Here is a 19,052-nt window from a genome sequence, read left to right as displayed (position 1 = left end):
GTATAATTTTTTTTAAAATTTCATTATTTGTCAAAACAATTTAATTTTGTATACTATGAATTTGAATTTTTCCAGAAATTAGTTTGACCTTAGAATTAATCGTAAACACCGAACTTTGTATCTTATGCTGACCAAGTTCCCGACCGTAATTCAGAAACCACTGAGACAAGTAAACAACTTGTTACTTTTGTATCTTATTCTTAGAGTAAAATGATTGGTTTTTGTCAAATACTTCTCGACCCCCGTCAAGTTACTGTATAACCTTTGTTTATAGAGATGTCTCTGAGTTGGGCTTTTTCTTTACACTGGAAAGTATGAGTTTGTGACCACTGTGAGAATTACATTTTAATGTTTATTCGAATTATTTGGATTCTAAAAGATTGATCCTTTTTCCTGGAAATATTTGAGTGATCATACATAATTTTTGGACAAACAGATTACTTTAGATTTTATTCTGAAATTCAAACACCGGGATATTATAGACTGTGGAATAAATAATAACTGTAGACGATACAATACCATACTGCCTAGAGTATACGCCATCGCCTACCATTTTGGATTCTTCGGGGAGACTCGATCTTGAACTCATCAGAACCTATCATTATTAGGACTTCTAAAATTTAATCCATGGATTATTCTTGGATTAATTTTGGATGTGATTCTTAAAACCGTAAGTTCTTCGTTTTCTTTTTTCATTTTTAAAGCGTTGTTCCAGGAAAATAAATATTTTGTTAAATTTTTCAAAGCTTGTTGTTTTCACTCTTTCTTTTCTTACCGTTTATTTGAGCCTAAACACAGTAACATAATAATATACTCTATTTTATCTTCATCCATTTCTAGACTGGTTCCCATTCTTCTATATCATTAGTACCGTAAGTCCTGATCTAATATTTGCATGCTCGTATATATACCCCAGGCTTACGGACACAAACTATGCACAGTGCAGATTTATAAGCATTATCTTTGACCCGTCTGTCATCTACTTTACTTCCCGATCCATTCACGCCATTCCTTGAAAAAAATTTGAAGCGTAGCTAGAGCGCAGAAACAGCTATAACCCAACATCGAGGAACTTTCTCCATTTCAGCTTATAATGGTAGGTATAATTTTCATATGATTAAGAATATGTATTAATTCATTGCAATATTTTGTTTGGTTGTAAAGTGGGGACTTGTATAGGTAGTCTGTCGGCAACAGAGACACGCTCATCGGAAATTTATGGGGTTAGATGATACATCTAAATTATTACGATAAATAAGAAAACTAGTAGGAGAGAAACTGTTGAACGCGACGTTTCTTTGTGGATGGAATCATTGTGATTGTTCACACACACTCTACCCCTCCTGGCTCGGAACCAATAATATAAGCTAGAACCGAGCCAACGTCTGGACTTTGTTCCAGTCTGTTATCTCGCAACGGAGTCTAGAGTGTTATTCCCTGTTAATAATGGCCTCCAACTATTCATTTGGGAGGGAGCCAGTCGTTCCGGCAAGTAGATTTATAGACAGTATAGTGATGGAATAATGGCTCCTGGAGGGCTTAGCATCCCAGGCAAAAGTTGCAAGATTCACTTTGAAAATCTAAATCATTTTCAAAACCTAGTCAATAAACTGTCATCAACGAATATTAAACTGAAAAGGTTTGGTCTCAGAATCGACAAGAATCAATGACCACGAAGGATGCTTAATACATAAAGAAAGGCAATGCTTCAAGTACCACAACTTATTTATAATTTTCATTTTAAAATTCCACATGATTCTTGAAACAGAGACTCATTAAATTCATTCATTTCTGCACGTGTGATAATACAAACTCTACACTTCTCCTACCTCGCTCGAGGAGGGATCAATTTTAATGACATATTATGGCAAACGCAAAGCAACAATTTCATCAACATCGAATTTGAAAATGTCTTGATTATACAGACATGATTTGTTTCCAGAGCATGAATAGAGGACGAGTTTCACTGACTGAAGAGGCAATCACCAAGCACCACATCACCTGCCTAATAAAAATGATATCATATCATTGCCGGTTATCGAGTGATCGTAAAACGAGCTTTAAAAGATGTATGTCTTGAGCAAATATAAAACCATCTAAGTAAATGGAGACATATTAGCTAATCTGCTGACATTAGAATCGAGAAAAGTATGCATGAACACAAGACGTTTTGTCGCGTTAGCTTTGCGCACAGCTATGAAAAAGGTTTTTTCCACGTGATGTTTAACGTGAGAACACTTTACTTTCAGCACCAAATTACAAAAGGTACAGATATTAATAAGAATGGAAGTTTTTATAAATATTCAACCAGTGTATTCCTGTATATAGAAAAAAGAAATTTCATGTTAGCAAACAAACAGATGGGTAAACCAAATACAAAAGCAAATATAAAACTTAAGAATGCGTACTCTTTGCTCATTTATAAAACACAACAGAAAAATCAATTTGGCATGCGTTCAGCACTTAATGCTCGTACAAATGTATCGTTTTATATAGAAACCCTATCAAAGTCTTTATAATGCCTTGCCGATAACAACACTATTGACGCTCTAACTGGTACTAAATTAGACAATATGAATATACTATGTTTATGACATGGATGACGAATAAAAAAAAAGAATTTATATGTAAAACTCCTCCAAAGACAATTTATAGTTTATTACAAAATATATGACTCTGAAAGCGTTGCAAATAAATCTAACCAGTAACGTCCTGCTGTCAGTGCAACATAAATGTACATGATATTTGTTGTGCCCTAATGGAGATATTATTGTATTGAAAAGTTGACGCATACGTTAATCAGACAAATGTATAACCCTAATGTTTTATTTCCCACAAGTGCAATACAACAATACATTACCTACGTGGTTCGATTCTGCAGTTTATTGATAGCGAATAAGCCAGCTAAACAAAATGCTACATTGGTAACGTCACAAAAATGTTGATATAAATTGCACTTGTGCATTATTATGAAATATTTCAATTGAGTCTCGGTCACCTAAAGTAAAACTTACCAAAGCAAGCGTAAATTAAAATAACTACAAAATAAAACAAAGCAAAACTGTCTTCTTGACATTAATGAAATCTCGGCTGATGTTGATGGTCTGTGTGAATTAGGTATACATTCGGGCATCTGTATTAGGCAGGAGTAGTCGATCCACTTTGTTCTATATCGCGTAATTTACATACGTAGCGGACAAAATAAGTGTTTTAAGGACGTACCCTCTGGGAGATGACACGGTTATTACATGTTTGAGGCGACATTAATTGAACAAAAAGACAGCGCGTTACGTGACCTGTTACATATACAAGGGTGATTTCACTGATATCCAAATGCCCTGAATGCAATGAAACACCTTTGTGAGGCAAGGTTAAACTAGAGAACTTACATGCGGCACGTCTCATCTACAGAAAGTGCTAAGATCAGTTTCATTCACTCTATCCAATCTGGTAACGGTAGCCGTTTGTTAGACTACATGTGTATGCCAAAGAGCGATGTGTACCAAATACATTGACAACCGAAGGGGGACAACTACAGTTCAGAGCGTGTTATATTATCTCTCATAAGAGTTATGACCCTTGACTATCAGGCTCTCCCACTTTCACATGGTAATAATTGTGACACTTTGGTTCAGTTTGATTTCTAAGCGTTTGAACTGCATCATCAATAAGAGGTACTATCGCGGTGATTGTTGACAAAATCATTTTTTTTCTAAATATAAATCACACTGAATTGCTATTGATTTTCAAATAAATTATGTATGAGTGAGTAGACGTTAATGAACATATTAAAATGAAACATATATCGTAGAGTATATTTACTGCTGATGATGTTAGAGCTATTCCTTCAACGGAAACGATCACGGCTCATGTAATGCCGTCAAGGACTACATTACTGCTTACAATAATATCACAAAGACCGATCCTTGTGATTTTTTATTTATAATTCCCATACATACAGTCGTTGTAATATTTTTACGTCAAGGAGCATACCTTTCAGCGCACAGTTCAATAATATACGATCTAAACTACACAGTGTAGAGAGAATTCTCTGTAAATTGTAGCTTTATTTATGCAGATTAATATTTATGGATTTCAGTAACTGTATGGCCCTTCGAAAAGTGATCTGGTTTATTTTCCTATACATACAATACACTGCAAAACGGTCGGGTAAAAGTACATCTGGGTATTATCTACACCAACGTCATTTTTCAAATAACGCATACACATATCCTATATAAAACACTATATTCAAACCATTGGTAGGCGGATCTCGAACTTTCATAACCTTTGTTTCATATTGACGTTTAACTTAACTAATTCCTACCTTGTCAAATACCCGCGAACATACTAATGTGCTATAGTCGCCCGTGAAGCGTTTTAAATATGATTTATTCAGATTATTTTGTTCACGTTCGCGAAGTCTTATTACGGTGCTATAGTCAACCAGGACGTGAACACTCACACACATTTAAGCCAATGGCATTCTGTTTCCTATCGGACAGTCCCGTCAAGATGGTCATTCATGAGAAAGACTGAAAGAAACATTAAACCAATATTCTCTTGAACATTCGTTTAATTTAAGTTACAAACTTACATGATTTTATTGAGCAGTAAAGTTGCCGTATTACCTTTTGCTCTTTATGACGCTTCACTTCAAATTCGGTTGAAAGGACTAACCTAAAATACTCATTTATTTAGTTACTTAAAACCGTCTTCTTGTAGTTCGTGTGTAATAGCGATGGACGTATCACCGAAAACAAGAACTGACAAAATGTATAGTCAAATACTTTCAACACTTGAACTTAAAATTGCTTATTTGTATCATAAATACTTTATTTGATATATTTAATGACTGTTTAAATAAATAAATGTATTTACTTTTAAATTAGATTATTAGCCAATATATACATATATATATATATATATATATATATATATATATATATATATATATATATATATATATATATATATATATATACAATATTTTCGAAGAACAACCATCTGATATCATTTCCAACTCATCTTGTAACTGTCCAATGAATCTTATAAAATATTGCATTCCATGCCCAATAACTCTTTTTAGATCTGATCAAATGAATTCTTTACTCTGCAAGTCATATTAAGTACAAGAAAATCTCCTAAGAGAAAATGATAATAATTGCAAATTATTTTAGAATCAATAAAATACAACAAAACATAACTAAACTAAACTAAACTAAACAAAATAATAGCTGATTGCTCTGTATCAATTTTATCCACTTCATATATATAGATATCTGCGGCGGTAATGTTTCATTCTGTACATTTATCACAATAATTGGTAATGTTTAAAGCAAGCATTTTGGCTTCCTTTATCATGAAAACATTGGTGTCGCGTTAATATATGCACACAAATTATACCTAAATCAATACTAATACATTGTTGGTTGGTTGATTAGATTTTAATTTAATGGCACCTTCATAACTTTATTGGTGCATCATGCATAGGAAATGCGAGTTAAGTGCATGCCCAAGAACAATATGTGACAGTCTACCTGGGTTGACTTGGGCAGGTATCGAACCCACAAACTTAGGACTACAAGTACGAAAGTGTAGTAATTGCGCTACAGCGTTTCTCGACAATAGAGAAATTAAATTGAAAAGAAAATTATTTTAACATTCTATTTCCATCTTATGGTCGTTTTATATTTTAGTCGAACTTAATTGAATTATTCTTCTTTATACAGGCAAGAAAAGAGGAATTCAAGTTACTGGTGGCCGCCATTGACTTTGGTACAACATTTTCCAGTTGGGCATTTTCATTTAAGCACGAGTACGATAAGGATCCAACGAGGATATTTATAAAAGACTGGAACAGCGGAACAAGCATTTCCCAGAAAGCGCCAACTACGGCTCTCATAAGTTCCGATGGCTTGGTATTGAGAGCATTCGGATACGATGCTGAGGATAAATATGCACAACTGGCAATGGAGGGCAACCATACAGAGTGGTACTACTTTCAAAGATTCAAGATGTCTCTTTTTGAGAATAAGGTATAATATTGGACTGTCTAATTAATAATCATGTGTATATATGAAGCATTGTATATGCGTGGCTTATACTGATTAGGAACTCAAATATGTTCAAAGTTGCCTTTTTGTTTATGTACGCAGTATACAACATTTTATCGTCAAATGAGAAATTATTCAAACTCAGTCCACATTTTGATGACGAAAATTCGATTTGACATTACTGTAGACTTATGTAAATACAGCTTTCGCATGCCTGCTGACTGACTTCGATCACCCTTTTTGGTTCAAGAGTTCGATATTAACCAATATTATTAAATAGAAACGTACCGTTGTTGCTAGTGGCGCGCAAACATTATAATCCCCCTCCATAGTTTAACATGCTATATGTTTAAGTTTTAAACTATGTTACATTCTCCTTAGCTTATCAATAAATCAAGACACTGAGAGTACCTATCCATTGTGACAAATTTTGCATGAATCAATCGTAACCTTAAACTTTCGTGTATGAAAACAGTTAAAAGCTTGTTGGTAAATTTTCTCATCAAGCTTCCGAATTTTGAATTAAATCAATTAGGATTCTAACATAATTATCATCAGACACGTGAAAACAAATTGACTTATTCAAACTCTTTGCTTCCTAAGTTAGAAATGCAGTTTTAAAACTACTTTATTGTAAATATCTCAGAACAGTGTGTGTGCAGCAGATTTAGTTATATGGATATAAGAGACAAGAAACACAAAAATAATTATTAATGTTATTATTATTATTATTATTATTATTTTAAATAAATCATCAAGGCACACACACACACACACACACACACACACACACACACACACACATATATATATATATATATATATATATATATATATATATATATATATATATATATATATATATATATATATATATATATATATATATATTGGTTGTGTAAATAATCCGTTTTGTTTTGTGAAATTATTGTGCTTAAGAAATGATGATATGAATGAGATTAGTATGGAAGTAGCACATTGGATTAAAAGCAAATTATCAATTATGTTTGATATGTAATAAAGAGGTGCTTTTTAAAAATATCAAATGCGTGTTAGAATTAGATTATGAATCTTAAGACTGTTTAAATTGTGAATGAATAAATGTTCTTATATACTTCTATATAATGAAATAAATTATGGCACACGCATACACTTTAAGGAGTATATGTATTTCTAGGTAATTATGTCACGCATTAGATGAATTTGGTTATCGCCCTTGCAATTCCGGATTTTACAAGTTACAATCAACTGTAAAATCTTACTTCTCTGTATTTTTTACTACCATTCGCCGTTTATCAGACCTTTCAAGTACACCCGAGTTACGTCATTAATGAATTGTATTTAAAATAGGAAGAAAGTATTTAGTTCGTATACAAATCATTTATATCAATTATGTCAAAGTTTATTTTGCTTTTTATTATTAATAAAAAAACTACAAATCACAATTTCCGCATTTACAGCGATACATACATACATACATATATATATATATATATATATATATATATATATATATATATATATATATATACGGTGTGTCCTGTAAAGGTTAATTCACAGCTTTTTATTGGCGACATTAAAAACACAGATTTGCTAACCGAAAGAACGTTGCATCATGGGTAAGTTAAGGAGGTTAATACGCAAAGGAACATAACAACCATTATCGAACATGCCTATATCATAAAAACACATAAGGGACCGGAAGGGCACCACATGAGAGACTTTAATTTCTTTTCTCTTCCTATTATAAGACTTATATTGTCCGTTCTCTCGCCTACTTTTCTTCACTGTTCTCTATTGTTTTATATAGACTACGTTATTATACTTTGCTGAATGATACATGTTATTAAATGCATTAGAAATAAATAAAAGATAATAATTTCAGACACTTAACAGACGAACAATGATTGAAGATGTTAATGGCAAAATGCTGAAGGCAATAACCGTCTTCAGCCTTGTCATTGAGTATCTGAAAAATAATCTAGTTGATGAATGCAGAAAAAAGCTAGCGGAGGGAGAAATTCTTGAAGCAGACATCCATTGGGTACTGACAGTGCCAGCCATTTGGGATGACAAAGCCAAGCAATTCATGCGGGAAGCGGCGATCCAGGTCATATTTATATAGCTAACATTTTGGCTAATTCTTTTTACCTTTTAACTATTATTGCATTTACTCTCATTGTTTAAAGCTACAACACTAGCCAGGATTTGTATTCGGAATATACTTTATTAGATCATTAATATTCTTCTCATTAATAATAATAATAATAATAATAATAATAATAATAATGATAATGACAACAATTGTAGGCAACCAATGTTTGCGCCTTTTAGCAAGGTGCAACTAGAGCAGTTCATCAGAACTTAGCTGTAGACCAGACTAACGATTACAGTACCCTAAAGAAGGCCCTTCTTTGCCAATTTCGGCTGACTACCGAAACCTCCCGGAAACCTTTACGATAATCGTCGAAAAAGACAACGGATACACTCTCAATTTCACACCCGAGTTCGCGGAGTATTTGAGAAGTGGATGAACATTGTAGAGGTCGACCGCTCGTATGAAGGTTTACGTGAGTTGATACACAAGGAATACGTTCTGAGCACATACACGCGAGAATCGAGTTTTCATAGCGAAGAGAGAGCATAGGACGCTCCATGAGATTGCTAGCATGGCGTAAAGATACGAACAAACCCATTAAAAGACTGGAGTTTCTGGGGGTCACGGACAGACCCAGCCCCCCACTGCGTCGCGCCGTGTGCTTGAGGGAGAGCCAGTCGTACGTAACCGTTCTGGAGACGTAAAGGTCGGAAGTGGATATACGGGTAGGCATTCCACTCACCGACCCAGATGGGTTTCGACATCGGAAATGGGTTTTGCAGGACGGCGAGAACCGCCGACGTGCTACAACTGCAAGCTCCCAGGGCATTTTGCCAGGGACTGCCTCAAAGGAAGGTCAACCCCGATAAATTATGTGGCCATGGAGAAACGTGGGACCGAGGTGACCTGTAAATTAGTAAACCTCAATGGAGAAGACGCTACGATCTTGTACGACACTGGGTGTAGTGACCCCTCCCTTGCCAACAAGAAGTACGTGAAGCCAGAGGACTATATATAGGAGGCAATTGAGGTCCAGCACGCCAGCAGTACCCGTGACTCGTTACAAGTTGCCATCATTAACCTCGATTCGTCTTGCGTGAAAGGGAAATCGAAGCCGCGTACTTGCCTGTTTTGTCACACGACTTCATAATTAAACCTTTAAAGTGTGCGTCCTTCTCCGGGATTAGTAAGTGAGACAGAAGTATATGCTGCACACTAATCAAACAAACGGATTTAAGGGTAACCCTAAAACTTGTGTGGATCTGATGTAAATAGCCTTTTTTCTGCATTATAATCTAAAGATACCCAAGTTTCCTAGTGCCTTGTAAAGAACCCAAGTACTGGTATGCAATACAGGACTACGCCTGCAACTTGGTATGAATATTTGTTCGGAATTATTTAATTTTGCCAGTTATGTTGACCAGATACAGGAAACTGAAGAAGAGGTACGCCTAACATTGAGTAAACTGAAACATAACAAAGCTGTGGGAGTATATGCTTTATTCAGCGACTTCTTTATATGTCAGAGCAACATAATTGCACCAGTATTAACAATATTATTTAATAAGCTATTATATGCTGGATATTATCCAGAATATTGGTCAATGGCTATCATCATAATAATTATGAAAAAAGGTGATGCAAACGAACCCTTCAATCACAGAGGCATTTTTCTACTATTTGTATTAAGGAACGTGTTTACATCGATTTTAAATAAAGAGAATAAATTAATGGGTGGAGAAAAACAAATTACTTGACAGAGAACAAGCAGGATCTAGGGCGGGGTATTCCACAGGATGTAATATATTTATATTATGTTCATTAATTTGTAAATACTTAAGAAAACATAGGGTTAGATTCTATGAAGTACTTATTGACTATGAAAAAGAGTTTGATATGATAAAGAAACGTTTACTGTACCAAAAGCTAGTTATTGAAAATACCAGAGGAAAAATGTTAAGAATCATTAAAGCAATTTGTACTGAGGTAAAATCATGGGCTAAGTCGAAAAGGGTTATTACCGATGTGTTTAATTACCCTTTGGGCGTGCGCAAATGTTGAGTTTTATCGCCTTTACTCTTTTCTTTTGTTTTGATGATTTGAAACCCTTTTTAGCAGAATGAAACAGGGAGTGTCTGTAGAAACCTTAGAAGTATTTCCACTGTTTTATGCCGACGGTTTAATGACACTACTCGACAGTTGCAAAATATGCTCAGTAGGTTACATACATAGTGAATAAAGTTGAAATTAAAGGTGAATATGGAAACAAAAAGAGTTGTTGTATTTCGCGGAGGTGGCTATCTCAGAAGTTAGGAAAATTACTATGATCATACAGATTGAATCATATTATAAGTCCTTAGGATACATATTTTCTTCAGAAAGCTCCTGTTATATGTGCCCAAAAACTCTATCCTTGCAGCAGCTAAAGGCTGTGAATATATTGAAACAAAGTCTTCAAAATTTGGCAGATTATCCGTCATTGGATTGCTTATTCTGTTTGACGCGAAGATAGCTCCCACACTTAATTATGGAGCTGAGGTTTGGGAGTTTTATCATGCCAATGCTATTGAAGAAGCTCATTTGTCATTTTGTAAATACATCCTTGGTACATCTAAGTCTACTCCAAATGCATTCGTATATAACGAATTAGGAATAATTAGTATGCAGTGTATAAGATATAAATCTATATTGAAATGTTAGCTAAGAATTATACAAACGCCAGACGACAGATATTCTAAATAATGCTACGATTTACAGTTCAGATGGGGGAAACATTTTGATTGCTGGGCTAACTATGTTAAAAAGTTTCTATTTACATTTGGATTTGGCGATGTTTGGTGTACCCTGGGCGTCAATGATGAAAATATGTTTCTTAGATTGTTTAGCCAGAAATGTGAAGATATATTTAGGCAAAAGCTACAGAATGAAATTAAATAGATGGAAAGGCTGTGCTTCTATATGTCATTAGGAGTAGAATTTACTTGTCAAAAATATCTGGAATTGTTGGAAGATAACGATCTTCGTTACCATGATAAGAGTGGGGCACTTGCCAATCAGAGGTAATACCAAAATATATGAAAGTATCTGCTATGAGATAAGATTATGTCACACTTGTAACGTTAACATCGAAAATGAATTCCATTTGGTTACTGTTTGTCCGATATATGGAGAAATACTATGAAAATACTTACCCGCCTTTGTATATAGCAATCCAACTTTAGGAAAGTTTAGTTCCTCTATACAACCTGATACTAGTAAAAGTCTGACGACTAATTTAGCAATGTGTATTATTATTATTATTATTAGTATTAGTATTATTATTAAGGACTAATCAACGGAAGGGCGAACAGAGTAGAATTTTGCAATCAGTAACGAACCCCCCAAAACCAGGATGAAATTGTACACACTTTACTTTATATTCTCCATTTACTTGAATAACATATTAAAAAGTAAAACACATACACGAACACACACCTTCACAGCCACACATCTACACACATATTTGTGTTAGTGTCTGCTCTATTTAAATCGGTTTTAATACTGTTACAAATCAGGGTTATTTGCTTTGAGCGAGCTGTGTCAAACCCTGGCAAGAATCCGCCAGAAGTCATATTTACCCAGTCCCAGAAACTTCCATACAACTAATGTTGTAAATTAGAACATCCAACGTGTCCATTTTATATAATTGTTACTCTAATCAATAAAAGGACCACATGTCTTACAACATTCTAATTGTCTATCGACGGCACATCTGCATGTTTTCTCTTCATCAACGTTCCGTACAGTCAGCGTTTCACGCCGTAAAACTATACAACTTCCCCCTAACACATGGAACTAGTATTACTACGCCACCTTAGGCCAGTCAAATCTTGGTTTTGAGCCATATTTCACCCGTAAAATTGCATCACATTTCCACATTGGCGACATAAACGGTATCGGCCGAGAACAGAACAGTCCCTTTTGTTTATTCCGTTGTGTAATTTACCAGTCTACAATCATAAAGAATGCACCTGGAGTCACACAACCACTAGATTTTAATTGGGACTATGGAGGGATAGGGACAGTGTTGCGGCTCTGACCTGAATTCACCAAACGTAAACCATGGCATCATGGAAACTCACTAACACTTCTCTCCGTGACGATAGCTCCTAGTAATTGGTTAGTTATTTCGGGGTTAGAAATTTAGGAATATTTCCACAGTACCAAGTTGCCATAATCAAACAAGTACTCAAAAAATATAGGAATTCCTTGACACGGGACGCTAAAACTAACTGAGCATACTCCAGATTTATTACAATGTTATTTATCAAATCAAATTTTTCAGAGAGGATATTCTCATCACACCCTCATGTCTCTATTCATTCAATATGAATCGTAATTGAATTATACTCTCATGGTTAGAAATTACAAGTTTGCATTTGCTGCCAGGCATAATTTGATAAAGTTTGAGTTTTGGAAAATAAACTATCAAGTGAATTAACGATTTCATTTCAGTCAATCAAAGGATATGAAGTGAATCAAAAGAAAACATGCGAATCCTCAGCAAAGGAATTCCATCCATAATTTACTCAGTTATTAAATCCCCATCTTGGTTTAAATTCCAATACGATTTTGAACATTTAGTTTAGAACGACATTTCTTTAAAAACGTGTACCGGACATGTAGTGGTATGACATTGTACATACATAGGCGTGTTTGATTTATTAATCACTAGGTCTGCAATCTGATGAATCTCTAATTTAGCTAACTTATCTCTAATGGCAGATTTGTTTCATCCCAGAGTAGCAGAGCACATATGAAACAAGATGAAGTAAATTGAGCTGCGAGCGCTGTAGGCCATCAGTTCTAATAAACATTTATGAAGCTGAGTGCAACCACACACATTTAGTGATACCTTTTTATGAGAAGAAAATAAAATAGAAAATTAGAAACGTTCATTATATTGATTGTCTTCAATAGGCTGGTATTGGAGAAAACCAGGTGATGATTACTCTTGAACCGGAGGCAGCTTCTCTTTTCTGTAGGCATAGTCCACTTCACATGACATCATCTGACGAGCAGAAGAAAATTGTTCCCCTTAATGCTGGGATCCGCTACATCGTCATTGACGCTGGGGGTATCTTTTAGTATTTATTTCTTTATTTCCCTGTTCCGGTACCCACCTAAATATACTCACCCTTTCATAATATCATTAGTATAGTCATAGGTCGAAAGATCGTATTTATTTTATCAGCACAAAATATTTTAAGTACCATGTTGAAAACCCCCCAGATAATTTTATAAATATCATGCCGTTACATATAACCTATGTTCATGCATAAATCAAAGTAGATATAAGCGTGTTTAACAAAATGTATTGAACTTTCATCACAGGTGCGGTAACTAATTTTTAACAATAGCTGTGGATGGACGAAAAGCAGAATATATTAAATTTTGATAATTGTCCTTTACACACTCATTACATGAAAATATACTATATTTTGCTAATTAAGGTGGCACTGTTGATAAATGTCCATTACACAATCATTACATGAAAATATATCATATTTTGCTAATTAAGGTGGCACTGTTGATAATTGTCCATTACACAATCATTACATGAAATATACCATATTTTGCTTATTAAGGTGGTACTGTTGATATCACTATCCATGAAATAATGGCAGATGGGAAGATTAAGGAACTCCACAAGGCCACAGGAGGAGCGTGGGGTGGGCAGGAAGTAGACGAAGCTTTTAAACAGTTCTTGATCAAGATATTTGGTAATCGAATACTGCAGAAGTTCAAGACTGAAGCACTGGACGATTATATCAATCTCTTTCGGGAATTTGAGGTGAAGAAGAGAAAAATAACACCAGATGGGGAAGATAAAGTTGTAATTTTAATCCCAACGACACTAAAGGAAATGTTTGAGAGTGATACGGGAGAATCATTGAATAATTGTATCGCCCAAACTGAATTTTCCTCCCTAGTCGAGGTGTTGAAGGGAAACAAACTTAGGATTAACCATTCAGTAATGAGAGGTTTCTTTGAAAAATCGACTGGGAGTGTTGTAGATCACATCAAGTCGTTCCATGACACAGAGAAGTACGGCATCCGGGTTGCCCTCATGGTCGGAGGTTTTTCTGAATCTCCTATGCTTGTTAATGCTGTAAAAGATGCATGTTCCTCCTGGAAGGTTGTGGTGCCTGATGAGGCAGGCCTTGTGGTACTAAAGGGAGCCGTAATTTTCGGACACAACCCAACACCAATTGCATATCGAATTTCTAGGTATACATATGGTTACGGGGCATCTTTACCGTTTATCGAAGGCCAACACTCCGAAGAACATATGATTTTCTTCGATGGTGAGAAGTTTTGCCCCGATAGCTTTGTTTCGTTTTTGGAAGATGGAGAATCAATATATGATGGGCAAATTTTGGTCAATCGAGAAAGGTGGTTTCCATGCCGAGAAAGTGATGATTGTATTGTTATTCCAATATATGCAAGCAGTGATAAGAAAGTGATGTATACAACAGAAAGCAGTTGCATATACCTAGGTAATCTACTCATACCTAATCTAGACATTAATACTCCAAGAACGGAAAGAATGGTGTATGTAACTATCAAGATAAAAAATTCGGAACTGAAGGTAGAAGCTACGGATCCCAAAACCGGCAGATTCTTGAGGACGCGTATAGACTTTTTGCAACAGTGTGCATAACAGGGATCTGGAAATCGTATTTCTTGATTTCATACATTTTACCATTCATATCACATTATGGTAGTTTTATTGTAACCAATTGATCTTTCCTAGATTATGTAAAATTTCTTCTTTTTCACCGACAGTTTTTCTTTCTTTGGTGAATGAACAACTACACATGGGGTAAACTATTTTCAGTTAACAAAAGAAATGGTTTGTGTTTCTGTTTATTTATATGAATTTGATTGTATTTAGCTCGGTTTGTATCAGAAGCAGTGACAATGAATGAAGATATCCGCCGGAGGCACAAACTTCATTATGTGTTATACAATGCATGATACTGAGACACCAAGGGAAAGTACTGAATGTAGATTGGCGAATACCAGGGGTGCCAGCATAATTATTTTCGGGGGGGGGGGGACCACCGTGTAGTGGTCAGCTATTAAGTTTTACGGATATAGGCCAAAACATATTTAAAGATGAAACCCAGGGGGCGGGTACCCGTGACGAATACAAATCCGTGTAAATCAAGGCAGGTGCTTCCTCTCGAGGACGTCTTGGCATCAGAGTGGCTGCTTCATCTGCTATTCTTTTCATCTTTTTCGTGTATGTTTGATGTTTTGTGTCAAAAACTTGTACAATTATTGGAGAAATTCATATAATCATTTACAATTTTGAGAGGTCGTTAGGCACTGAAAAAACACTGGCAATAAATGACAATTCTGGCAGTTATTGAAACTGTACAGGGCTTACACCTTTGAAATAAAGCGGATATGATAATGGTATAATAAACCGGCGGCTGATGAAAGAATGTATAAGGTACCAATTTAGCATTAACAAAATTAACCGACAATTATCATTTATATCAGATGAGGGCGGTATGATGCAGCATTGCTTGAATAAATACATATTAAGATCAAGCGATAATGTATTGTCGCTATATTCCTTGCAACTAATTGCACTGACACTAAATGCCATGTAGTTAAACACATTGTTACTAAATGTATTGTCAGTGATTGCATTCACACTAAATGGCTTGCAATTACATGCATTGTTACTAAATACTTTGCAATTAAACGCATTGCCACTAAATGCCTTACAATTAAATACATTGTCACTAAATGCCTTGTAGTTAAATGTACTGTTACTAAATGTATTGTCACTAGATGCACTGTCACTAAATGCCTTTCAATTAAATGCATTGTCACTAAATGCCTTGTAGTTAAATGCATTGCCACTAAATGACTTGTAGTTAAATGTATTGCCACTAAATGCCTTATAGTTAAATGCATTGTCACTAAATGCCTTGTAATTAAATGCATTTACTAAATGCATTGTCACTTAGTGCTTTGCAATTAAATGCATTGACACTAAATGCCTTGTAATTGAATGCATTGTTACTCTATGCATTGTCAGTAAATGCGTTGTCACTAAATGCCTTGTAATGAAATTCATTGTCACTAAATGCCTTGTAGTTAAATGCATTGTCACTAAATGCCTTGTAGTTAAATGCATTGTTACTAAATGCCTTGTAGTTAAATGCATTGTCACTAAATGCCTTGTAGTTAAATTCATTGTCACTAAATGCCTTGTAGTTAAATGCATTGTTACTAAATGCCTTGTAGTTAAATAAATTGTCCCTACACGTCTTGTAGTTAATTGCATTGTCACTAAATGCCTTGTAGTTAAATGCATTGTTACTAAATGCCTTTTAGTTAAATCCATTGTCTCTACACGTCTTGTAGTTAAATGCCTTGTCACTAAATGCCTTACAAATAAATGCATTGTCACTAAAATTCCTTACAATTAAATTCATTGTCACTAAATGCATTTGCACTAAATGTAGTTCTATTTAGACTTAGGTTAATTCGAATGCTTGTTTTTTTTTTTTTTTAAATTATTTTCATCGAATATTGTCAAATAGTTTCTTGTGTATTTACTATTGCATCTTTATTATACCGTAAAATACTCCTTGGAACAGATGCATGTTGGTGTTAATAATGTGATATTACTGAGGTATATAACATACACATGTTTACAGGCAAAATATGCTACACCACATGACTTAGTTTATGGTAAATTAGGAATAATTTAGTTTAGAATCCAAAGTAAGAACAAAATTATTGAGTTTTCCCAGTGAATTGTATGTAATCAAACATGTACAGTTATATATATATATATATATATATATATATATATATATATATATATATATATATATATATATATATATATATATATATATATATATATATATATATATATATATATATATTATTGTGTGTACCAGTTCCATTGCAGAGAATTGTTAGTTTTATACCAAATAGTTGATTGTTGTTATGGATATTGGTATAGATTGTGGAGTAAAAGTATTTAAAGGATCAAACATATATAGAAATTAAAATAAAATATATCAAAGTATCACATCCAAAAACTTACATGATAGTTTTGTACAGTCATTTAAAGATTACAGTACAACCGTTATAATTAAACACAGCAATTATATAAATTTTAAAAATGAATCTGGTTTTGAAACATATTTAACAATACTAAAACGAATCTTCTAATAACAGTTGTGTCGTGTACGTTGTGGAAGTCACCAACCTCAAATAGAAACATGAACAAAGCGATCGTGTTTCACTATGTTTTAATCGTGCTTTTTAAATGGGGATCACTGCAGTGGTTCATTTGCACATATTCATTTAATCAATTGCTCTTAACTTTGAGCAACACATATATGTTTGTACTAATTGTATTAGCAAAATCTTGCAACATTTGTCTTGTCAAACTTCATTTGACAGTATTATCACTGTACATTTTTCATTTCTCAACTACATACATTCATTTGCACTAATATAACAAATGGGTTTGTTAGTGAAATAAAAATGTCCGAAATGTCCCATGTGCTACGAATGTTAACTATCGAACAATCATAAAGTGCGTTACTCATCTTGTTCTCTTCTCAATCATCTCTTTATTACTGACTACAATGCTATGACCAGTACTAACAAAGGATAAGAACAGTATTGCTAATGCTTAGTAGCGGAAGTCAAGAAGATTAAAGCATCCCTTCCCCACGAATTAACATCGATTTGAATCATATTCATGGGATTATGATACCACAAAATTAGTATAGTCTGCATCCAGACAACTGAACAGGTCTAGCATGTCCGTTAAGTACCTACATATCCATCACTTTGATTGGATGTATGTTTGAAACCTTTCCATAGTTCAGAGTGAAACAATGGAAAATTCCAACAAATTTGTAAACAAGTCTGTTTCCAGAATGTTTTAAGCTCGAAAAGCTGCCAAGATATTACTTGCAACTAACAATCATGAAAATTAGCTAAGTAAACATGCTGTTTACATATGACTATTATCATTAAATTTAATCTACAATCATTGACAAACGTTAATTATGCAATATAAATAAAATTAACACACATACTTTCACAAAGAGAAAGAATCAATTATGTAATAAAGTTTTCTTTTAAGTATTTGTTAGGTACTGCAATAATTATCATTATAATAGGAAGTTGTTTTATGAATGATACTCAATCTAATTGCACAAAATATACGCACAAAAACCAATAGAGATCTCAATACACGTGAGAGTGCATCTGCAATCACATTATATTTTCTTTTGATATGTGTATGGAGAATATTGCATTATTGTAGCATTAAACATCACCTCATCAATTTCTGATTTTCGTTGCTCATTTTGTTCATGAATGTTATACGGTTGTGATCACTGAATGCAAGAAGTGGAGAAGGAGTTGCACTAATATGTATCTAAAAGGTGCAAAGCCAATATCAAAGCCAAACATTCCTTTTCGACTTCTGGAGTAAATGTTTGGTTTTTTAGAGAAAAAAAATAACGCACTGCATAATGAAAACGATTTTTATCTTCTTTAATTTTTAATCCACCAACCCAACATCGCTTGCATCAACATACATTTTAAATAACTTACGGAAATTGGTACTGAAAAAACTGACGAGCTCTTAAATATGGCCTTTTATTTGTAGGCTCCTGACATTTGGCAGAACAAAGAATCGTGGATATCTTTTTCATCAACTTTCTTAGTGTTTAAGCAATTATAGAAAAATTCGTGTCTTTTACGTAAATGCACTGGGAATTGACATAGCCTTGACCTTAACTTCTATATATTTAACTTGGCCTGAATTAAAAATGTGAGACAAGGACGCCAAAACCAAT

At 34.1% G+C, this 19,052-nt stretch overlaps 1 protein-coding gene and 1 long non-coding RNA gene across 2 annotated transcripts in view; one reads left to right on the top strand and one right to left on the bottom strand.

Annotated features, from left to right (window-relative positions):
• LOC149799493 (uncharacterized) overlaps positions 1-19,052 on the bottom strand; it is a 93,506-nt gene that overhangs the window by 43,431 nt on the left and 31,023 nt on the right. The window lies entirely within an intron of this gene.
• LOC149799494 (heat shock 70 kDa protein 12A-like) lies at positions 858-16,723 on the top strand. Its single transcript, XM_089958867.1, has 5 exons — positions 858-1,096; positions 5,733-6,038; positions 7,942-8,166; positions 13,114-13,270; positions 13,782-16,723. Exons 1-5 carry the CDS (start codon positions 1,094-1,096, stop codon positions 14,855-14,857), a joined length of 1,767 nt encoding a protein of 588 aa, XP_089814993.1. The 5' UTR covers positions 858-1,093; the 3' UTR covers positions 14,858-16,723.

The sequence above is a fragment of the Sinohyriopsis cumingii genome, chromosome 5, assembly GCF_028554795.1.
Source record: "Sinohyriopsis cumingii isolate HCF-2022 chromosome 5, ASM2855479v2, whole genome shotgun sequence".
NCBI classification, from domain to species: Eukaryota; Metazoa; Mollusca; class Bivalvia; order Unionida; family Unionidae; genus Sinohyriopsis; species Sinohyriopsis cumingii.
Note: the sequence above shows the minus strand (reverse complement) of the source record. Positions and strands in the feature narration are given on the sequence as shown.